We start from the raw sequence: 24,887 nt of genomic DNA, 5'->3' as shown, positions 1-24,887 counted from the left end.
ATAGAATATAGTACATAAACACAGCAAAAACATTCGTGGAGACAAAAGCGTAAACCCCCCCCCCCCCCAAAAAAAAAACACCCTAAGCATCATCTCTTTACCTAGCTGGATCTGGCCATAGCACTTCATCCACATCACAGGCTATGTCCTCTCTCGCAAGATAGAGGGGGAAGAATCTTCTTGAATGGTGAATCCATCCTTGCACAGATCCTGCATCAGTTAGGTCGCAGGCCACCTCCATGGCTTGAATGAGGGGTATCCCGACGTAGGGCTGGAGACTGTAAACCTTCCACTGCCATGCCGAAAAAACTCCTCAATGGGGTTAAGGAAGGGAGAGTATTGTGGGAGGTATTGGAGTGAAAATTGTGGATGCTGATGAAACCAGTTTTGGACCAAAGCAGATCGGTGGAAAGATAATTGTCACAGATGACAATGTATCTCATCTGCTCTGCATCCATTTGGTCTTCTGCTGTGACGATGTTGTGTAGTCTGTCGAAAAATGTGAGTATGTGGGCCGTGCTGTAAGGACCTAAGTTGGCATGTTGGTGGAGGACCCCATTCTGCGTGATTGCAGTGCACATTGATGTTACCACCACATTGGCCCGGGACATTCAAAATAGCTCTGTGGCCAATGATGTTTCTCCCTCTTCTTACTTTTGTCAGAAGAAACCCAGCCTCATCTATGAAGCTAAATTAATGCAGGATTGCATCAGCATCCATTACCAAAACTCTGAAAGACAACATTGTGTAGTTCAATATAGGCCTACTATAAATTTACGTGTAAAAAGTTTGTGTGCAATGAACAGTACTGAAATGTATTACTTACCTCCACATATTCATGCCGCAGGTCTTTTACTCTCTCAGAATTTATTTCAAATGGCACTCGGTAGAGCTGTTTCATCTGTATTTGATAGATGTTGATAGAGACCTGATAGACATTGAAAACTGTGTTTGTTTGAAATTCTCCGTGGCATATCGCATTTTTGTCCAAAACCATGTTTACAATAGCTCTCTCTTGTTCCTTGTGAATATGGGGCCCCTTCCTCGAAGTTCTCGACCCTCAATCCTATGTAGACCAATCAAAATACATGTAAAATGTCACAGAACAGTGTACAAGGCATTGTTTCAAACATGGAATGCAGTGAATGGGTACCAAAAAGTACTGATGTAGTGCATATAGTAGGCTACATTGTACTGATTTTACTGTTGTAGCGAATTTATATGAAAATAATTAATTTGTTTATGAATCTTTGCCGCATTCGACCACTAATATACAGGTGCATTTCAATAAATTAGAATGTCATGGAAAAGTTCATTTATTTCAGTAATTCAACTCAGATTGTGAAACTCGTGTATTAAATAAATTCAGTGCACACAGACTGAAGTAGTTTAAGTCTTTGATTCTTTTAATTGTGATGATTTTGGCTCACATTTAACAAAAACCCACCAATTCACTATCTCAAAAAATTAGAATACATCATAAGACCAATAAAAAAAAAAAAACATTTTTAGTGAATTGTTGGCCTTCTGGAAAGTATGTTCATTTACTGTATATGTACTCAATTCTTGGTAGGGGCTCCTTTTGCTTTAATTACTGCCTCAATTCTGCGTGGCATGGAGGTGATCAGTTTGTGGCACTGCTGAGGTGGTATGGAAGCCCAGGTTTCTTTGACAGTGGCCTTCAGCTCATCTGCATTTTTTGGTCTCTTGTTTCTCATTTTCCTCTTGACAATACCCCATAGATTCCTTATGGGGTTCAGGTCTGGTGAGTTTGCTGGCCAGTCAAGCACACCAACACCATGGTCATTTAACCAACTTTTGGTGCTTTTGGCAGTGTGGGCAGGTGCCAAATCCTGCTGGAAAATGAAATCAGCATCTTCAAAAAGCTGGTCAGCAGAAGGAAGCATGAAGTGCTCCAAAGTTTCTTGGTAAACGGGTGCAGTGATTTTGGTTTTCAAAAAACACAATGGACCAACACCAGCAGATGACATTGCACCCCAAATCATCACAGACTGTGGAAACTTAACACTGGACTTCAAGCAACTTGGGCTATGAGCTTCTCCACCCTTCCTCCAGACTCTAGGACCTTGGTTTCCAAATGAAATACAAAACTTGCTCTCATCTGAAAAGAGGACTTTGGACTACTGGGTAACAGTCCAGTTCTTCTTCTCCTTAGCCCAGGTAAGACGCCTCTGACGTTGTCTGTGGTTCAGGAGTGGCTTAACAAGAGGAATACGACAACTGTAGCCAAATTCCTTGACACGTCTGTGTGTGGTGGCTCTTGATGCCTTGACCCCAGCCTCAGTCCATTCCTTGTGAAGTTCACCCAAATTCTTGAATCGATTTTGCTGGACAATCCTCATAACGCTGCGGTTCTCTCGGTTGGTTGTGCATCTTTTTCTTCCACACTTTTTCCTTCCACTCAACTTTCTGTTAACATGCTTGGATACAGCACTCTGTGAACAGCCAGCTTCTTTGGCAATGAATGTTTGTGGCTTACCCTCCTTGTGAAGGGTGTCAATGATTGTCTTCTGGACAACTGTCAGATCAGCAGTCTTCCCCATGATTGTGTAGCCTAGTGAACCAAACTGAGAGACCATTTTGAAGGCTCAGGAAACCTTTGCAGGTGTTTTGAGTTGATTAGCTGATTGGCATGTCACCATATTCTAATTTTTTGAGATAGTGAATTGGTGGGTTTTTGTTAAATGTGAGCCAAAATCATCACAATTAAAAGAACCAAAGACTTAAACTACTTCAGTCTGTGTGCACTGAATTTATTTAATACACGAGTTTCACAATTTGAGTTGAATTACTGAAATAAATGAACTTTTCCATGACATTCTAATTTATTGAGATGCACCTGTATGTAGGAAATTTGGTAGTATAAATGTACACGGGATGATTTAAAGTGCCCGCGTACCTCCAGCATTATATGTAAAGAAAACAGTACAGTATGTGTGAGCTAGGAATTGAACTGTTCTTATTCTACATTATTATGTAAGGAAATTTATAATGGAATTAGTCACGTTCGACAACCATTATAAATTAGATAAATGACAAATAACTAGATTATTTGTCTGAATAAAATTCTCCATCATTAAAATCGTAATACAACATCTCGTTGTATCCACTCACAATTTCTATTGTAAGGAATTAGCTTTAATAAGGGAATTATGATTAATTCACTTATTGGAGTAATATTATTCTCATGGCTAACTGAAAATAATATTACACATATTTAGGTATAGCTTTGAAGCGAAATCTTTTAAAAACAGGGATGAGATTATTTATCAAAATATACCACAGTCAAATCATCTTTGAATACAGACAAACTTTATTGCTATTCTAAACATAAACTAATCTAACACATAAAACATGAAACAGGTTGGTGAGTAGTGACAGAATGTTAAATAAATGATCAGTACAGAGAAAATGAACTTTATGGAGTATGGTGACCATGCCTTAAGAACCATTTATCCTTCGAGTCTACATCGATTTGCAATCAGATTACCCAAAGTATTTAACTAATACACCAGCACTTTGAGCAAAAGTCTGGAGATGTACTTGCGTGTCGTTGCGTTTCCTTGCGTTCTTTGTGTTGCTTGGTTCTTTGGCTCTTTGTAGAAAGTTCGTTCTGTCAATGTTTTGGACTTCTGTTATGATCAAATAGTTATTGTCTGAATGAAGCGAGGCCTTCTGCAAGAAGGATTCGTGACTCCCGTTGGATTTCTGAACCATAGAGAAGAGATTGAGAGGCTTCCTCGGGACTTTTGTGTCCCGAGTTTTCCTTGGACTCTACATGGCACGGAGGATTAGGAAGAAGCAAGAGAGCTGAAGAGAGGAGACCAAGTAACGGTTCCAAGAGAGGATTCCAAGAGAGCAGAAGCCAGAGAAAAGCAGCAAGAGTTTTTTCTTGGAAGGAAAGTTTTGAACTGACATTGGCCACACCCCCCAAAGGTGTCCTGAGCCAATCAGAAGTGACTTTTCAGAGTCACATGGTCGACTGGTCTGTCCTTTTCAGAGTTGATTTATGATCCTTTGTGTGCAAAATTCCCGCTCAAAAATAGTGAATGTTTAATCATGAACTTTTATATCTTGAAAGCGTTGCAAGAGACATGACATTCGTTGTCATCAACATTCTCTACGTAAACCATCAAGCATTTACATACTAAATGTGACATACTTTCATAAATATTACACGTTTAAGTAACAAAACATGAAAATCCCTGATTACCAATGATACTGGTTAATTCACTGGTTTTACAACATGGATAATACATTACACGTTCATTTGATGGCTTCGTTCATGGATAATCTTACACTGTACAAAAGTTTTTTTTGTTTTTTTTTTTACCTGTGCTCTTGTCGAAATGTCTGAATTACTGTCGCAACAGTATTTCTGCTGAGGTTGGGCTGAACTCTCTGTCCAGCCTCTCTCAATGTCAACCCATGGTTTACAACATGGTCAACCAATCTTGCTTGAATCTCATCTGATAAATATGGTCCTCGTCTTCTTTGTCCACGTCCTCCTCCAGGTCTACCTCTTCCTCTCCCTATCCCTCCTCCTTCATGGGCTCCCCCTCTCATCCTCACTCACCCTCTTTTTCTTACTGCAACGTTGCTTTCCATTGTGGTTGAAGACAGGTAAACTCACCTGTTGATATGTTATAGTGCTTACGCCTGATTGGTGAGTTTACAATTAAGCACTTAAGTGTCTGTACAACTGACGGCCGTGTTTGATCAATTGGTTCATAGGTGTGGTATTTTGAAAGGCAGTGCCTTGAAATAGCAAAGAAGTGACATCATGTTATATTTCTATTCTAATGTAGAGAAGTGTGTTTAGTGTTTTGCAAAACAATGTGTGGTGTTTTGCAAAAAAAGTGTGATGCTGAGAATGTGCTTAGAGTTGTGCATATCTGGGCTGAGGTTCTGCTCCTTGAGTGTCAGGTTTCACTAACTGTGTGTTATTTTTAATTTTAGTGTGGAAACAATCCTAAAAAAAAAAAAAAAAACTGTTAGTGCTGCTTAGCTCTAATTTAATAGTTGCTATTAAAGCTGTATGCTGTATGCTATTAAAGTATGTAATTTAGGTGCCACATGCGCCAGCAAACGGAATTGCAAAAATAAACGTTTTCAAAACAGCTTTCTAAATACGCCCCTCGCCTACAGTTGTTCAATCAGTCAGATATTCCCACTCCCAACTCACGCCATTGGTCTAGTCAATGTTACTGTCTATCTTGAGACAGGTCGCTCAAAACAAAAAGCACCATAGATTCTCAGTGTTTACAGTTTTTGAGAAAATTTACCTATGAATGGCTTACTTATAGTTGTCTCTGCTGGGATAGAAGCAAGAATGCTGAAAAAGTTTCATACAGTACTTCAGCTTTAAATTGACATTGCAATTAGCTGGGTTTCCATCCAACTATTTTTATGTGCATTTAAAAATTTTGCAATTGAAATCCTGAATGGAGATGCTTGATATGCGAATAAACTCTCATAATTCGCTTTAAATGGAATGTTCTAGTGTTTCGCATTATTTAAAATGTGCATTAAGGTGATGGAAACAGTTTATTGCAAAACGTCATTCAGCTGCTCCATCATGATAAGGCAGGTTTCCTCAAGATAATGCGCTTGACATAGTAGATGGAAACGTGCCACGATTCATATTTTCTTTAGTCAAATTTTTAGAAATGCACTTAAAAAATGCTAAATATTTAGATGAAAACCCAGCTACAGTTACACTCTCCTTACACTTGTTCACCTGGAATATACTAATGATTAATAAAATAAATTAAGTTGGACCATCACAAGAAAATTTATTAAATAAACCTAATTAATTTGAGTTACAACTACTATAGTACATTCATTTGACCTAATCCAACTAAATTATGTTGGCTCAATGAAACTGATTTAATCTGAATTAAATACATTACATTTCGTGTAAACACTTTCCATAATTCAATTAAGGGTTATGATATTTTGTTAGTGTTTTTTTTTTTTTTTTTAATCACATATTTGCTTTTTATGACACTATTGGTTATGTTTGTTTTAAGGTTTAGGGTAGGGAGGTACAGTAATTTTAAACTGGAAAGAGCATCAACCTTAAAAAACCTAATCTGTTTTAACAACACAGTGTACATTTTGCTAGTACATGGGGGGTGCTGCTCTAGTGGCGACCGGCATCAGGTGTTCGTCCTCGTGCTCGTGGTGTTTCATGCTATTGTGTTTCTTTTAAATATATTTTATCATTTTTATTTGTGTTGCAGCAAGTGTATGTTAAATGTTATTGCACAAGATCGGATATAATGGAGCTATTTTATTTGATTATTTTGGCAATTTTTACTAGTGGAGTTATCTGCCATCCATACTATGAGCAAACAAACAGACTCCGGTACTCTAGGGAGTTTTTACTGGGACTTAAATGGAGTAAACGGGATTTTGATATTCCAATGGATGAATCCCTGGATTGTCGGTTGTTTTGGCCCAAAACTGACATACAGACTCGTCACAAAGACATTACTAAACCAGGAGAAAGGCCTTCTTGATACGAGTCGAGTAGGAGGAAGCATGGCAAGAAATGGAGGTGTGCGGGAGCGTGTGAAAGGGCTACAGCGGATAAACCGCGTACCGCTACCAACAATAATCCTAGCAAACGCGCAATCTTTGAGAAATAAAGTTGACGAACTGCAGGCAAACGTTAACCATCTCCGAGGTTACAAGAACGCAGGGGTAATCGCACGTACGGATATTTGGCTCACTTCCCAGGACCTCGATTCTTCTCTGGAGATTGGTGGATTTGGTGTTCTGCTTCGTCTGGACAGAGATAGAGAGGTAACGGGGAAGAACCAAGGTGGGAGAGTTTCTTTGACAGTGTCAGTCTGTCTGACAGTGAGAGAAAGACTGTGTTAACCTGATATCAAATCAATTGGTTCAAAATATCATTCTATCTACCGCGTGAATTCCCACAGATATTTATCACAGTGGTGTACATTCATCCGAGAGCAAACAATCATTTTGCAGCGAAAACTGTTAGAAACATAATTTATAAACTGCATTCAATTTCGCCAGATGCGCCACATTGTATTTTTGGAAATTTTAATAACTGTAATTTAAAGAAGTCACTGAGCACTTTCTATCAGTATGTCACCTGTCACACTAGGTGCAATAATACACTAGATCTCTATTTTGGCTCTATTAAGGGGGCATGAGATCTGTTGCCAGTCCTCCTCTTGGTTTTTCTGATCATAACATAGTTCATCTTCTCCCTGTTTATAAATCGGTGTTACATAGGGAGAAGGTGAAGAAAAAGAGGGTTCAAGTTTGGACCGAGGACAGTTCCTTGACCCTACAGGGTTGTTTTGACTGTACCGATCTGACTGTCTTTCAAGCTGCTACGGACAATATTGATGAACTCACTGAGGTTGTGTGTGGATATGTTTCCTTTTGTACTGAATGTGTTGTTCTTTCTAAGGTGGTTAAAGTATTTCCAAACAATAAGCCTTGGATCTCAAAAAGCACAAAAGATCTTTTGGACAAAAAGAAAATAGATTTTCAGCTGGGAAAATTTAAGTGAGATAAATCAGTAAGGTTGTGAGTGCAGAAATGAATAAAGATAGGTTAAAATATAAAGACAAGACTGAAGATCAGTTGGGTGGTAACAATCTAAGATTAGCATGGCAGGGAATGAAAAGTATGGCGGGATGTAAGGATAACAATACTAAGGAGATTAAATTAAATGGTTTTAATTCAGATAAGTATCTTGCTGATAAATGAGTTTTATTTACAGTTTGATGATTTTAATACATAAATTACTGTTTTAAAACAGAGGACAAGATCGAGCAAATTTGCAAATATTGAAGTTCATAGGGTTAAAAGTTTTTTTTTTCAACATACAGATGTTAAGAAAAACCCAGGTCCTGATAATATCAGAGGCAGGGTGCTAAAGATTTGTGCAGAACAGTTATGTGGAATTTTTCTGCTTATTTTTTCACAGTCTCTTAGAGAACAAAGGGTGCCTAGAATATGGAAGCAATCTACTATATTCCTTGTGGCAAAAAATAGCGCTCCAAGCGAATTAAATGATTTCAGACCAGTCGCCTTAACATCGTTAATTATGAATTGTTTTGAAAAATTAAGTAGGTAAGTGATTTTACGGGAGACTGGGGCTTGCCTTGATCCACTGCAGTTTGCCTATAGAGAGGGAAGTGGTGTTGAGGATGCCATACTTTATCTTTTAAATCTTGTTTTTAAACATCTTAAAAAATCTAAAGCACATGCAAGACTTCTATTTATCGACTTTTCCTGAGCTTTTAACACCATTCAGCCTCATTTGTTAATAGAGAAACTTATTTCCCTTTTTAATCTTGATTTGAATGTTGCTGGATGGATTTTGGATTTTTTTAACTGAAAGATCACAGTGATTCAATGATGCATATTCTAAACAGTTAACTTGTTCTGCTGGTTCACCTCAAGGATGTTGCTTATCACCTCTTAATATGTACACTAATGACTGTCATAGTTCGTATGAGGATGGACACATTATCAAATACACTGATGACTCTGTGATAGTGAATCTTCTTCAGGCACAGTGGTGGACGATTTTGTGATGTGTAGTAGTAAATTCTATCTTCAGATAAATGTGAAAAAAAAACGAACAAAGGATATGTTAATTGACCTTAGGAGGTCAATACCAAGTCCACTGTTGACAAATATAAAAGGATCAGATATTACACTGATTGACAAATCATCATGGTTACTTGTGTAACCTCCATTCCCTGATGGATGGAACGAGACGTTGTGTTGATGTAGTGACACTAGGGGTCACTCTTGGGAGTCCAAGACACCTCTGGTCTTTGATAAAAGGCCAATGAAAATTGGCGAGTGGTATTTGCATGTCACTCCCCTGGACATACGGGTATAAAAGGAGCTGGTATGCAACCACTCATTCAGGTTTTATGCTGAGAAGCCGATATAAGGTCCGGCCATTTCAGCGGGTAGTTCAGCGCTGTGGCAGCAGGGACACAAAGTCTCGTTCCCTCCATCAGGGAACGGAGGTTACACAAGTAAACATGACGTTCCCTATCTGTCACTCACTCGACGTTGTGTCGATGTAGTGACACTAGGGGTCCCTATATGAAACGCCACAATTGGCTGAACTGTGTTATGTGAACTGGTGTGTGGTGGGCAGACTACTGTGTGCCTCATAGGCAGCACACCAGGTCGACACGTAACCTCCCCCAACATAGTTGTGAGTGTCGAACGGCCCTTTGGGGACAAGTCGACTACCCAAAAGATAGAGACAGGCTAACCCAGTCATGGCTCTTTTCCCCTTCTTTTTTTCCACTCCCTAAAAAAGAAGGGGGAATATATGACTGGGCCACCAGGTCTAGTCGGGGGGTGTCCCTCCGAAGGGGAAGACACCGCGGAGACCACACCTCGCCCAAAGAGAGGGGGGGATTTTTAATCGGAAAGTCTTCAAGGTAGATCCTACCCAACGGGGGAGGAGTTACTACAAACATGGAGACTGGGGCAGAGGGGCTTTGCCCAAGGAAGACGCAGTTTGCCAAAAGGGAAACGAACTAGCGGAAGATATATATCGCATGGGGTTAGCCTTACAGGGAACCGCCACATGCGGAGCACCTACCCCAGAACAGGACTCTTAGTTAGCACATGTACTGGGCCGGCAGCGAGTCTCTCCAAAAACTCGACGGATTGGAAAGCGCAAGCCACGCGTCCAAGTTCCGCACAAGGGGGACCAAAGGGACAACGTCGTCGGACGTACCGGCAGGTGGGGCCTTGTGGCGGGGCGGAGCTTGAGGTGCCACACCATGTCGTGGCCGTGCTGAGTCTAAGAACATCGAAGCACTTACCTGGCTTCTTGTGACCACCCCCGGAACAGCCTTGGATGGGGGAGGAAGAGGCCTGTCCTCCTGACCTGTGGAGACTGTCACAGCTGGGTGCTCAGGGGCGTGAGACTGCCACTGGAGCGCCAAACATGCCAAATAGAGTGGTGGACGGTGGTCATGATGACGGCCGTGCACAACGGATACGTGACCCAAGGAACAAGGAAACCACTCTTGCTGAACTCTTGAGTACTTCAGCCACTTGGTCATGCAGGGCAATTAAATGCAAAAGGTAACAAAAAGATGGAGAGGTCTGCTTACTAGCTCCAGAGCAGCGGGTTTCGTCGTCCCTGGGTCGCCCGTCTCAAGGGCGCTTTGAAGCTTTTCACGGGTTCTGGGCGGCCGCGAGATGGGTGGCATCTGCTTCCTGCAGTGGAGCTGGTGCAGTCACTGCAGGGGGATGCCCTTGGTGACAAGTAGATGGGGTGCGGGATCTTGAGCCGCGCCGGGGCAGGATATGCTGGATAGCCTACGTCTACTGCTCCACCGTCGAGAACTGCTGGGCAAAGTCCTTGACGGTGTCGCCGAATAGGCCAGCCTGGGAGATGGGGGCAGCAAGGAATCGTGTCCTGTCGGCCTCACCCATCTCGACCAGGATGAGCCAAAGGTGGCGCTGTGGTACCATTAATGTGGACACCGTCCGCCCGAGAGACCGCACCGTGACCTCCATCGCTCGGAGAGCGAGGTCGGTCGCCGAGCGCAGTTCCTGCATCAATCCCGGGGTGGAACTACCCTCTTGCAGTTCCTTTAGTGCCTTGGTGGACTTGCAGGAGAGCCATGGTGTGCAGGGCAGAGGCGACCTGTCCAGCGGCACCGTAGGCCTTGGCCGTCAGAGACGACGAAAACCTACAGGCCTTGGACGGGGGCTTTGGGCACCCGCGCCAGGTGGCGGCGCTCTGCGGGCATAGGTGCACCGCGAGCACCTTTATCTACCGGGGGATTGCCGAATACCACTTGGCCGCCCCACCATCAAGGGTAGTGAGGGCGGGCGGGGAAGCTGAAAAGATCGGGACCGGGCAGTAAAAAGTGCCTCCCATGACCTTGTTAACTCTTCATGCACTTCCGGGAAGAAAGGAACGGGGGCGGGTAATGGCTGTGAGCGGCGCCGCAAGCCCAGGAACCAATCATCGAGCCGTAAGGGTTCAGGGAAGAGCAGAGGGTTCCACTTTAGCTGACGCTCGCAGCTGCCCGGGAAAGCATGTCGTCTTCTCCGCATCAGCCTGTGACTGGGCAATCTTCCCCGAAGGGAGGAGCCCAGCTGAGACTTCCGCGTCTGACTGGACGAGCCCGCTCTCCGATGCTGCACTCGAGAGCTCATCACTTTCACAGGCTCCGAATAAGAGGTCGAACTCGCCATGAGACGAGCCGGTGGACTCATCCAGAAGCCCTAATGGGGCAGACGAGCGTGCTGGGGAATGGAAGGTCTGCGGGGGGATACCCGGCGGAGGCGGTCCCATTGGGGTCCCCAAATCACCCCCAGTGCTAGCCGCGCTGGCCTCATACCCATGGGTAAAAGGACCGAGGCGGGGAGCCTCTGGGGTGGCTTGCTTTCTTATGAAGGCGAGCCGCAACCGCATCGTTGCCATGGACATGTCCTCGCAATGAGAACATGACCATGACGTCTCCGCGTGAGCAGTGCCCAGACACGAAAGACAGTGATCGTGACTGTCAGAAGGCGAGAGATAACGAGCGCAACCAGGAATAACACACAATCAGAAAGGCATCTTTAAAAAGACGCGTCTTTAAAAAGACGTTCCGTGTGTGCCGCTCTATTAGAGAAATATACTCTTTTACAGAATATACTCTTATTTCTGCCGAAGCGCCCAGGGGCATTCTCTGCATTGCACCAGTGCAGAGGGGGGAGAAGCCGCTGAAATGCGCCGTCAGATCCAGCAGAGGTGAATGAACAGTCGTGGGAATTCAGCTCAGTGAGCATGACCGTTCGGCTCCGAAAAGAAAATCTGAATGAGTGGTTGCATTCCAGCTCCTTTTATAATTATAATTATAATTATAATTATAATTATACCCGTATGTCCAGGGGAGTGGCATGCAAATACCACTCGCCAATTTTCATTGGCCTTTTATCAAAGACCAGAGGTGTCTCGGGCTCCCAAGAGTGACCCCTAGTGTCACTACATCGACACAACGTCGAGTGAGTGACAGATTGGGAAACAAATATTTAGGAACGGTGATTGACAACAAACTAAGATTTGAATCAAATGTCTCTGCTGTCTGTAATAAATTTCAACAAAGACTGTTCTTTTTAAAGAAGTTAAAATATTTAATGTATGTTCTACAATGATAACCCTATTTTATAAGAGTTTTATTGAATCAGTGTTTTCCTTTTGTATTTTGGCATGGTTTGGCACTCTTAATTTGTCAAATAGAAATAGATTAACTATCCTTGTAAAGGTGGCAGGAAAATTCATTGGGGTAAATCAAGCCCAGCCCATTGATATCTTTTATAGACAGGTTTTAAGTAAGGCATACTCGGGTCCTGGGTAGCTCAGTGAGTATTGATGCTGACTACCACCCCTGGAGTCTCAAGTTCGAATCCAGGGTGTGCTGAGTGACTCCAGCCCAGTCTGCTAAGCAACCAAATTGGCCCAGTTGCTAGGGAGGGTAGAGTCACATGGGATAACCTCCTCGTGGTCGCGATTAGTGGTTCTCGCTCTCAACGGGTAAGTTGTAAGTTGTGCGTGGATCGCGGAGAGTAGCATGAGGCTCCACATGCAGAGTCTCCATGGTGTCATGCACAACGATCCACATTATAAGAAGCGTGGATTGACTGTCTCAGAAGCAGAGGCAACTGAGACTTGTCCTCCACCACCCGGATTGAGGTGCCACCGTGAGGAGCTACCAAGTAGTGGGAATTGGGCATTCCAAATTGGGAGAAAAGGGGATAAAAAAAATTAAAAAATAAATAAATAATAATAAAAAAAAAGTAAGGCATACTTGATTCTCAATATTCCTGATCATCCATTACAGAAAGAATTCGAGATGATGCCGTCTGGTCGTCGTTTTAGAGTGCCAGGAGGTAGAACAAATCAAATTAAGGCCTCCTTTGTGTCCATTGGGTTACTGAACTCTTCATGGTCAGATTTAAATAACCTGACCATATGTTGCAATTTTGTGCAATTTGTATTTGTATTTGTATTGTGTATTATGTATTTTGTACTGCTGTTGTATTTGTAATTGTGTTGTTTATGGGAATAGTGATTTATTGTGATTAGAATGCGAGTCTGTTTTGGCACCTTGCAGCAAAAATAGTTTCCCCTAAGGGGGACAATAAAAGCAAACTAACTAACTAACTAACTAACTAACTTACATCATAACTGCTGCGATACGTGTAAGAAACCACATAATATCATTTTGCAAAAATGTCGCCACAGTCACATAATTTTCATGAGATCAGGCTGGGGAAAAAATAATATTAAAATATTAAAAGGAGCCAACAATATAAGCAACACCACAATACCAAGTTTCAATAGTAAGCCAGTTAAATGTAAACATGTAACAATTAAGAGTAAAATGTGACAGAACAATTTCTTTTTTTTTTTTTTTTTTTTCCACATTCATAGAGGAATTTATTCATACACCCATGAGAAACAAATTTCTTGTCTGCCCTGCAGGAAACTCCTGATGGTAAGTGGTTCTACATGGTTTTAGCTGGTCCAAGATTGTCCTTTGTGTTCATAAGCTTGTCCAGTCTTGATTTGTATAGTTGATCCGCTAAGCTACCACATGCTAGGCTTAATTTCAACCTTGTTAACCATCTTTGTAAAGCTAGATAAAGCCAATAAATCACCTTGGACTAGCAACAAGTCAGCTTCTGTATTCCAAAAACCAGTGTGGCCACCTTAAGCTGGTACAAAGGTGTGGTTATTTCACTCAGAAAGCAAACAAAATGAAAGATTTTCTCATATACATTCTGGAGTCTTTGAGAGATATGATCGTTCTTAGTATGCAGTATAAATTATTTGACAATAAGTAGAGCATCTAGTCCCTTATTTAAGAAATAAAATATATAAATCCAGTATATGTGTTGTACATCGGTACAAAAAGAGGGATCATATTTCTCCCATTTCAGCAACTTTATATTGGCTTCCCGTCAATTATAGAATTGATTTTAAAATTGATGTCTATGTGTACAAGGCTTTAACTGGTGTCGCAACGAAGTACATCAGTGACCTTTTGATTCCTTACTCTCCCCAAAGAGCACTTTGATTGTGTAATCAACTTCTTTAATCTGTCCCTCGTTGTCGCTGCAAAACTAAGGGTGGTCGGGCCTTCTCCGCTGCAGCTCCCAAACTTTGGAACAGCCTGCCCTTTCACGTGAGGTCTGCTCCTTCACTAGCTAGTTTTAAATCTGTTCTTAAATCTTATCTGTATTCTCTATCTCTTGATAATTCTTAGCTTAAGTGTTTTATGTTTTAATTATACAGACTGTATTCTGTTTATTGTGCTGTATATTTTGTTTGCCGCATGTTGTTTATTAATGTTGTCACTTGCGTTTGCGTTTTTGCTCCTGGATTTTTTTTTTCTTGATATGTTTTATATTTTACTGTACAGCACTTTGGTGCAACTCTGTTTTTAAATGTGCTCTAGAAATAAATCTTGACTTGACTTGACTTTCTTTTCACTTCCTGTGGCTCTGATGCTGATTTAACAAGGATCTTAATGGAAAGAGCTAATAATATCAAATTCAGATGCTCGCCAATCAGCAGTGTTGATGTAATAATTCATGTGTGAAGGGCTTTTGAGTGTTAATCTGACACATTCATTCATTCAAATTCAGGAGAAATATAGGCACAAACAATACAAATATAATCCACCGTCACAACATCATGTTGCTCATTTATATGAGCGTATGTGTTTTTGTTGTTTGCGAGGTTGTGTAAGTACATGGTTTGTTTGTTCAGTTACTATTAGCATGAAAATTTGTACAACTACAACTTACTACAGTATGTGCTAGTTAGTGTGTTTGAGTGCGTGCGTGTGCGTGTGTGTGTGTGTGTGTGTGTGTGTGTGTGTGTGTGTGTGTCACTGATGTTCTGAATAACGAACTGACTCAGTTTTGCCCTTGGCCACCTGCTCTGCCAACTCACTACCACACACACACACATACAACTTTTAGGAGTCTTTAGGTGCTTGGTTAAGTTGCGGTTTATTCACACTGGTCATTAGCGTGAGAACTCTCTCTGTCTCTCTGTCTTTCTCCACACATACACATACTTGCACACATAAAAAGTTTCTGTGTCACTTTAATTTGCCTCCATTTTATCATCTCCCTCTGTAAGTTGCTTTGTGTATGTTTCTGTCTACATTTTGCATGCAGAAGTTTAACTCTCATTGCACACTGTATGCAAATGTTGATTGGTCCTCTCCGACATCTGTAGGCTGTTTTATTGGTATAACTTTTTGAATACAGCAGAAGTATGTTAATTTATGTTTATATTCAAATTCCAATAGATTTTTTTTTTTTTTCTCTCTCCAAAGAAGCTTTACAAAGAATATTCTTTCAACCAAAGCTGATGATCGGCTGATTGTGGCTGATATATTTATTTTATTTTAATAAATAAAAAATAAATAAAAAATGTTTTTAAAAATGCACCGTGGGTTAGTCTCACCCAATCATTTTCTATGGTGGGTCAAATTTCCCACAGCAGTAAGAGTGTCACACTTTTTCACGTCCATTTTTTTTTTTTATTTCAGATGGCAAGTGGAGGAAAAGTAAGCAAGGCTTGTACTGCTCCTATATAGGAACCCAATTTTATTTTAAAAAGAAAAGTCAAATGGGTCAAAAATGACCCAAACAATAACAGAGGGTTAATAATAATGTTCAGTTTCACAAGTGTGTGTGCGTGTGTGCATGTGTGTGCGTGTGCGTGTGTGTGCGTGTGTGCGTGTGCACGTGTGTGTGTTATGGAGAAATAAAGGAAGAATGAATAATGATCATTCATTTGTTTGTCATTGACCTGTTGCACTGAGGGGACATGTCCAGCAGTAGATTTGGGTGTTTACTGTGCATGTTACTGATGGAGGTGTTATCCAGGCGCTTGTTTATTGTTTAGACTCAAACATGCTGCTGCCACAGGGCTTGAGGATAAGTGCGCTTTAAAGTGGGCAGCTGAACAGAGTTGTGTGGAGGAGAGGTGGGTCTGAAGTGGACCCCTGTTGAAGGAGACTGTCTGCTAGAATGCTACCATCTCTCTCTCTCTCTCTCTCTCTCTCTCTCTCTCTCTCTCTTTCTCTCCCCTTCTTCTTCTTCTTCTTCTTCTTCTCTCTCTCTTTTTTTTCTCACAATGACTTTTTGTGCTTATTTTCAATCAGCTTTATCAGAGTAGTCTGACACTATAGATTAATCTAATTTTTAAAACAAGATCTACTAACCCTTTTATTGGAGGCATGACACACATGTAGCTAAAATGTTGAGCTGTGGTTTTGATGTGAGTTATGCAGGTTCGAGGCTTGCAACATGTCCCGATCCCATTCAGCTACCTCTCTCTGATGCTCTCTATTATATCTGTTGAATAAATGAGACTAAATTATTACTAAAGTACAGTGTATTAGTATTTTTGCCTTAGTAAGTTGCCTCCAACATTGCTCAATAAATCTGAATAATAATAATAATAATAATAGTAGTAATGTAATTATTATAATAAATATTTAAATAAGTATTATTTAAAGCTGAAGTATGTAATTTCTGTGACACTAGCGCCACCGAATGGAATTGCACAAATAAACAGTTTTCAATAAAAGCTTTCTGAATATGCCCCTCATCTGCCATTGATCAAACAAATAGCAGATGAGGGGTGTGAGCCCCCAACTCACAACATTGGTTTATTAACGTTGTTGGGGCAGGACTATGTGGGTCGCTCAAAACAAACACAGGAATTTTCTTAGCGCCACAGAGGCACAGTGTTTAAAGTTTTTATGAATGGCTTACTTATAGTTGTCTCTGTATATTATATTCTTCTGTGATAGAAGAAAGTATTTTGACATATTTCATCTTTAAATTATTATATTTCTTATAATATAAACAGTATACTTCTATAATATATTAAATATTTTTAATAAATAACATTATATAATATATTATTTTATGTAAATTTGTATACGTACTGTATATGATACATGTATATTTGTATTTTTGTTATACATTTTTAAAAAGTAGTAGTAGTAATGGTAGTAGTATTTATTAGTTAACATGCTGATAATTCTATTACATTACATTACTATATTATATTATATTTTTTGATAAAATATTTTATTAAATAATAAAAATAGAGCTAATGTTTTCTTATTCTTATTTTCTAAATACTCTCTCTCACACTCTTTCTCTCTCTCTTTCAGTTCCCTCAGTCCAGATGCAGATATGGATGCCGTGTTTCAGAGAGAAGGCTTTGGAAGGCAGAGCATGTCTGAAAAGCGGACCAAACAGTACGGCGATCCTGCACAGCTAGAGATTATTAAGAGTCGCAAGTCAAAGAGTATGGACTTAGGTAACTATTCAAATTTTAAACGGTAACTCCCCAGACCACTTCCTGTCCCTGCTTTGCTTCTCCCTCCTCCTGTCCAGTCAAGCAGTGCAGTATATCATCAGTGTTTCTCAATCTTTTTTTTGGAGTACCACTAACATTACACCTTTTTGACACTCATGGAGATCATGAAGCACTTTACTAATTAGCTAAATAGTAGAATCAGGTGTGTTAGATAAAGGAGACATTAAAATGTGTATTCTTAGTGGTACTCCAGGATAGGATTGAGAAACACTGATCTAAGGTTTGTATGCCAGCACAGCTCTTGATGTTAAAGTTAATACTGTAGGATTAGGCAGAATAACAGGTACATCAAATTTAAAAGAGTATAGAAAGTGAGAGATTTGTTAAATATTAATATGCATAGAATTGGCTTTTGAGGGCTCTTTAGCAGAATTTACCTTTATTTACTTTCATAGCTCTCCTGACGAATATATTTATCGCAGATTTCTCAAAGACCTGATAACTCACCTCTTTGGTCTCCAGTGGGTTTGATGGGGGCCCAAGGACAGGTCAGGGTTGTACAAAGCATGGAGCAGCACTCCGGTGGCCCCTCTCAGGAGACCCCACAGTCTCTGCCGCATGGCCGAGCGGCTAATCGGAGGAGATAAAACATCTCTTTCATCCTCGTCTTATTTTTTATCCTCAGTCAGCATTAAGACCAGGGGCCGGATTCACAAAACATCCTTAAGAAGAAATTTCTTCTTAACTACCATTTTGTTCTTAATTTCTCACTTAAGAAAAAAGTTACGAATATTTTGTATTCCCGAAAAAACTTCTTAAGAAAGTTCTTATCTATTTTCTTAAGATTGTTCTTAAGAACAAACTTAAGCAGCATTCAAATTCTCAAAAAAATCATCATAAATAACATCTTAAAGTTAGGATAACCTCACAGTTGTCTTAAATCCTAAAAGGTCAAATGTTTAATGAATTTATCGGGTTTTTCATGTGTAGTCTGAAGTCGCAGTGGGCTGTTTACATAGAAATGTGATTTTAGACCAAAACACGTTTTTGACTGTTTTGTGTTTAATGATATTTTTATTTTCAGCTTGTAAACCATGTTAATTGTATCACCAAATTCCAAAAATAATTGTTGTTTTGAAGCTTCTTAATGTGGTGACCGATCATGCTTATTCTATCAGATGCGCTGCATATAGCGCTCTCTCCGCGATCTTTAGAGTTCATAGAAACATAATTATAACATTAGAAAGCTGAGACTTCTTTTTCACTCCCCATCCACATCCCCATTGGAGTTGAGCACAGCGGAGACAGCCTCCACCACCCTTTCCCATTTACCTGCCTTGTACTTTCCGACGTGATATTATTATAAATCTTTCCAAGGAGAACTTTTTCCTTGCAGTAATTTCCTCAACAAGAACCTCTTGTCTACTAAAGTTTTTGCTTCTTTTCTTCTTTTCTTCCTTGTCAAATTAAAAGTTATCAAATGGTTAGCAACAAGTACATTTTCCTTTGACGGTTAATGTCGTTAAACTAACACATCTCACGCACTTTTCATAAAAAATAAAAATTATCGCGAGGTGCTTGCTACTTAAAAAAAAAAAAAAAAAAAAAAAAAAAAAAAGGTTAATAGATAAATTTATCGTTACAATTTACCAGTGTTGAAGTATTGAATTTGTTGTAGCGTAGGCTATTAGACAAGGCCATCCCATGAGCAGGCTGATCAGACAATATTTGAGAACTTCTTAAGAATCTTTCAAGAATTGCACTTAGGAATGTTCTTAAGAACTTCTTATAATTTATCCTAAGAACTTTCTTACGTTTTTTCTTACATTTTCGTGAATCCGGCCCCAGGGCCTCGAGAGACTGGATCAATGCCCTGTGCAGTCCAAAAAAGATGAGACACTTGAGACATGGCTCGTTCAGAAAACTTTCTCTTTACACTTCATTAGCCAAAATAAAATGGTTTAAAGATAATACTGAACTTGGTCTAGATATAGAAAAAGAAAAAGAGTAAGAAATAGCAAAATAAACAAAAGAAGGCTTTTGGCAGGAGATAAGATCCATTTTATGGCCTCATCAAGGTTTAACAGCATTAGGCTAGAATTTCAATCAGAAGTGAATGATGCGAGCTGTGGTGTATTAAAGACATCAGTTTTGGTGTTTGGAAGCATAAGGAGCCCTGTTCTGTTGCCTCAGGGTCTCTTTACACTTTATCAGAATGATGTTGGCTCTACTTATTATTAATAATAATAATATGATGGGAGATGTCACATGATGAAACATGTTGCCTGTCCTAATCAATGAAGCATAGTTTTAAAGGCTTTTAGGAGGTGCCACACAACACTCAAATCCACCCAAAAAATTATTTGGACACTTCAGGCAAAAATGCATTATATTAGGCACAAAATATCAAACCAAGTTGCATTCGCACATAAATTATGCTAGACCTTTTCTCAGAACTAACTTCACATTTCTGAGCCATCTTCTAAAGCCGCTTTTCCTATGTAGGGTCACAGGCAGTGCTGGAGCCTATCCCAGCTATCTCGGGCTGAAGGCAGGGAAACACCCTGGATAGGTGGCCAGTCCATCCCAGGGCAAACACACACAGACATACACATTCACACTCTCATTCACACCTATGGGCAATTTAGAATTTCCAATTCACTGAACCTGCATGTTTTTGGACTGTGGGGGAAACCAGAGCACCTGGAGGAAACCCACGAAAACATGGTAGGAACATGCAAACTACACACAGAAAGGCCCTGGGTGAGCCGGAACTCGAAAGGGGACCTTCTTGCTGTGAGGCGACAGTGGTACCCACTGAGCCACCGTGCCACCCCCATTTTTGAGCCATATTTTTCAGTTACTTTTACTTAGGCATGCACATTATATCAGCAGCCGATAACTTGTAAAATGTAAATATTATTATCATGGCAATAATTTTGCTGACCATTTGTGGCGGTTTATTTGCTTGGGTCATTTCAACATTTATGCACTATCTTATGTTGTTTATCGGCGTATTTTAATCGAGATCATCTGCTGTAAGTAGTGAAATACCATTTCCCATTTTCTGCAGTGGCGTGCCGTCAGCACCTTCAAACCCATGAGAGAAGGGGTGACATAAATGGAAATATTATTTAAATTATGACACACTCTTCTCCCTGTTTTTTTTTTTTTTTTTTTTAAACATGTATTCTTTAAAGGTGCTATATGTAAGATTGACAACAAGTGTTTGAAATGGGTACTGCAGTCCAAATTCAAAATATTGGAGAGTTGTCTGCCCCACCTCAGACTCGAAGTTCATGCGGGTTGCCAGAATGTTGACACAATCAAATTAGCCAACTCAGCATCCGTTTTAAAGGATTTCTGTGCTTTAAGCTGTCTCCATCTTCCAAAGGCATCTCCAATATTTATCCTTGTTTTACTACACCTCTGGTCATGGTGGTTTTTAGATGGATGGCGAGGCTTTTTAGGTCGGGTGGAATCTGTTATCTCTGATCCAGTTCGTTTGCTGGCTTCCATGGCTGCAGCATGCAGTGTTGTTTGCCTGCAAACTTGTTGAAATCTGGCAACCCGGCGGTGTTGAAATACTATTGGTGAGTGGGCAGTGGGCGGGATCACACAGGCCAAAACAGAAACAGAAATTCCGTCCCGGAATGGGAACTTCAAAGTAGAATATACTGGCTGTAGCATTGTTATCGGAGAAGCCAGTATTTCAACTTAGCATGTTTCCTAATTCTCTAATGACATATTATGGTCATTTTATGATTTAGTACATTACAAATATTACATATAGCACCTTTAAGAAAATAAATCTATAAAAATACAGTAATGTACAACCTGAAATTACTGTAGGCTACCTCAAATTTGTTAGCAACGTTTATCCTGTTTGACAGAGTGTAAGTGGTCCGTGGCAGCCAATCAACACGACTCATTATCGCACTGTACCTCTACGTTACTGCATCCCTCGTTCACAGGAGATTTTGAAGGTGTACCTGGTTTATGCACTGAACTCCACTGATTTTTATTTATGTTTCATGAAGTAATATGCGAAAACGCACAAAAAACAAAACAAAACAAAAAAACATATGTCTGCTACTTAGGGGCAATCATTGCCTCTTTTTTGCTGATTACTTCATTAAACAAAACAACAGTTAATAGTTAGTCAGATTGTAAATCCCAGATTCCAAACTTTTAAATAACACATTTGTTTCAAGTTAATAGTTTTAATTAATAAGACAGAAGCTCCAGTTTAAAGGGTTAAAAGGTAAAAAAGTTAAATGATTGGTTATCTGTATTGGACACAATGAGCTGTAAATTATAGGTTATCAGTATCGACTCAGAAATGCCATACAGGTTCATCCCTATCCCTACTATTAATTAACTGGTGTCAAGGTGATTTTTAGTGGATGAATGTTGTCAGTTCCTCTCAACTTCACACAGATGTCTTAGCAGAGTAACCATGGAGTGCAGAGTAAACATAGTGTCCACCTGTTTTAATTTTGTTTTTAATTTATATAACATGTTTTAATTTAAGAACTGCTTTTTGTGACATGTTTTGCTTAATGTGCTTTTGCTATCGTTTTTAAAATAAATGCCACTTGGTGTGATATGTTGATATCAATGCAATCACATCCATACATTTTTAATTGTGTCTGAAATGTCCAAATACTTTTTGGGGCTACTGTATATTGCATTTAATTATAAATGCATTTAATTATAAATGCAATATATGTTTATATATATATATATATATATATATATATATATATATATATATATATATATATATATATAAACAGGGATCTGTTCAAATTATATTTTAAGCAAAAAAAAAAAAAAAAACTTGAGTAACATTTATGTCACAATTTTCTGTATTAAGGATAAAAATGAACATTTTAAAAACATAGAAAGGTGTCTGGCTTACAAAAATGTAACTAAGACAATAATCTGAAAGATTAGTTTATTTATTTGCTAATTATAAAGAATGAAGACCATGTATTTATTTCTTTATTTCTTTTGAACCCATTTAGAACATGATTGTATGTATATTACTGCCCATTTAGAATGAGCACCATTTCACCTCCTCTCTACTAGAATTACTTTTCAATTCCACCAAATCTCTTGCGCATTATACCTATGAGCAGTTTTCTTGAAATGGCATTTTAACTTCAAGGTCGAGTATATATTGTTGCCACTCTCAGGCATTTAGTAGAAGAATCCGATCAGTAACAGTTTAAAGACAGATTTGAGAGCCAACAATAGAAAATTATGCATAAAAGTCAGACTTTACGGTTTGATTGCTCCCCAATGTGTGATAAGACGAAGAGGGGCATAAAGGAATTGGTTGCACATTCGTGCATGGAGCTCAAAGCAATCGCCTAACACAGTATAACCTGCCCAATACTTTGAATGTTGGAGAGAGACACATGACAATTCATCTCTCTCTCTCTCTCTCTGTTGTTCTGTCTCACCACCTCATGGGCTATTTTGACTGTCTCTATTTGTTTCACTCCTTGTCTCACTTTCACACAGTGATTTGCATGCCTCTTGGTTTGGCCTTTGGAAATGTCAAATAACATCAGTAATACAATGAGCTGCTGCATGAGTCTGGGAATGGTGGAATGTCTTACATTAACCAATCACAATTGTTTATGCCTCCTTAACAGTAGCCGACGAGTTTAACTTCACTCCCCGCAAAGAGAGGACGGAAGGTAAGGCAACCAAATCAGGGACACCATTCACACTAACCTCACAAATGGACTGAATCTCTGTGTGTGTTTGGGCATGCCCGTTTTCAAATGTTTTGGTGGATTTCCAATGGTGAAATTTGTCCTCTACAGACATAAAAGCTTTGTACCAAAACCTAGTGAGCTGCCCACCTACACCAAATTTTAAGGCATCATGGGAACGCTTTTGAAGGGACTCAATGGGTGTTGCAAAAAGAAAACTTTATGCTGCCTTTTAAGATAATTGTTGACCAAATCCTTCACAGATAAGGCAGTACTTTAATGCATTAGGACAAGCTAGTTATACAAAATCCTCCAAGATAGCGGACAAAGTTGAGAGAAATTACTAAAATATATGTTGCATTCATTAGTATTGATGAACTATTGACAAAAATAGTTCATTCTAATTACAAATGTACAATTTTACCCAATATTTGTGTGTGCTAAACTTGCCACAAATTTGCTAGAAGTTTGCAGCTCGTTATTTTCACATGCAAATTAGCTTTTGATTCACCGCAAATGTTTGCCAGAAGTTTGCAGCTCTTCACCGGTAGTGGGGAACCTCCGGCAAACCTTTGGCAACAATGGACAATTTGCTGCAAGTTTGCCGCAAAGCTCATTTGCATGTGAAAATCATCAGTGGCGAATTTGTGGAAAGTTTGTGGCAAATTTGCCATGAGCTCCTGATTTTTGTAAGGGAAAGCATTTTTAGTGTCATTTGGTTAGATACAGTTGAAGTCAGAAGTTTATATACACCTTTGCCAAATACATTTAAAATCAGTTTTTCACAATTCCTGACATTTAATGGTAGAAAACATTCCCTGTCTTAGGTCAGTTAGGATAGCTACTTTATTTTAAGAATGTGACATGTCAGAATAATAGTAGAGAGAATTATTTATTTCAGCTTTTATTTCTTTCATCACATTCCCAGTGGGTCATAAGTTTACATACATTTTGTTATTATTTGGTAGGGATTTTGCTGGAATTTTGTCCCATTCCTCCAGACAGAACTGCTGTAACTGAGTCAGGTTTGTAGGCCTCCTTGCTCGCACATGCTTTTTCAGTTCTGCCCACAAATTTTCTACTGGTTTGAGGTCAGGGCTTTGTGATGGCCACTCCAATACCTTGACTTTGTTGTCCTTAAGCCATTTTGCCTCAACTTTGGAGGTATGCTTGGGGTCATTGTCCATTTGGAAGACCCATTTGCGACCGAGCTTTAACTTCCTGGCTGATGTCTTGAGATTTTGCTTCAATATATCCACATAAATTTCCTTCCTCATGATGCCATCTATTTTGTGAAGTGCACCAGTCCCTCCTGCAGCAAAGCACCCCCACAACATGATGCTGCCACCCCTATGCTTCACGGTTGGGATGGTGTTCTTCGGCTTGCAAGCCTCACCCTTTTTCCTCCAAACATAACGATGGTTATTATGACTAAACAGTTCCATTTTTGTAGTCTGGCTTTTTTTATGGCCATTTTGGAGCAATGGCTTCTTCCATGCTGAGCAACCTTTCAGGTTATGTCAATATAGGACATATCTTACTGTGGATATAGATGCTTGTCTACCTGTCTCCTCCAGCATCTTCACAAAGTCCTTTGCTGTTGTTCTGGGATTGATTTGCACTTTCCGTACCAAACTACATTCATCTCTAGGAGACAGAATTTGTCACCTTCCTGAGCAGTATGATGGCTACATGGTCCCATGGTGTTTATACTTGCATACTATTGTTTGTACAGATGAACGTGGTACCTT

The 24,887-nt window shown here is 39.8% G+C and overlaps 1 protein-coding gene across 3 annotated transcripts in view; it reads left to right on the top strand.

Moving 5' to 3' along the window:
* LOC127431962 (partitioning defective 3 homolog) overlaps window positions 1-24,887 on the top strand; it is a 687,732-nt gene that overhangs the window by 427,725 nt on the left and 235,120 nt on the right. For 2 of the 3 annotated variants that reach the window (XM_051682650.1, XM_051682648.1), the window contains 2 exons: window positions 17,259-17,407; window positions 23,074-23,118. In XM_051682650.1, coding sequence (XP_051538610.1) covers window positions 17,259-17,407; window positions 23,074-23,118 — 194 coding nt within the window. The remainder of the gene's footprint in view (window positions 1-17,258; window positions 17,408-23,073; window positions 23,119-24,887) is intronic. The other variant, XM_051682649.1, reaches the window with a different exon arrangement.

This window comes from Myxocyprinus asiaticus, chromosome 41, assembly GCF_019703515.2.
Source record: "Myxocyprinus asiaticus isolate MX2 ecotype Aquarium Trade chromosome 41, UBuf_Myxa_2, whole genome shotgun sequence".
Lineage (NCBI taxonomy): Eukaryota > Metazoa > Chordata > Actinopteri > Cypriniformes > Catostomidae > Myxocyprinus > Myxocyprinus asiaticus.
This window is presented reverse-complemented; position numbering and strand designations above follow the sequence as displayed.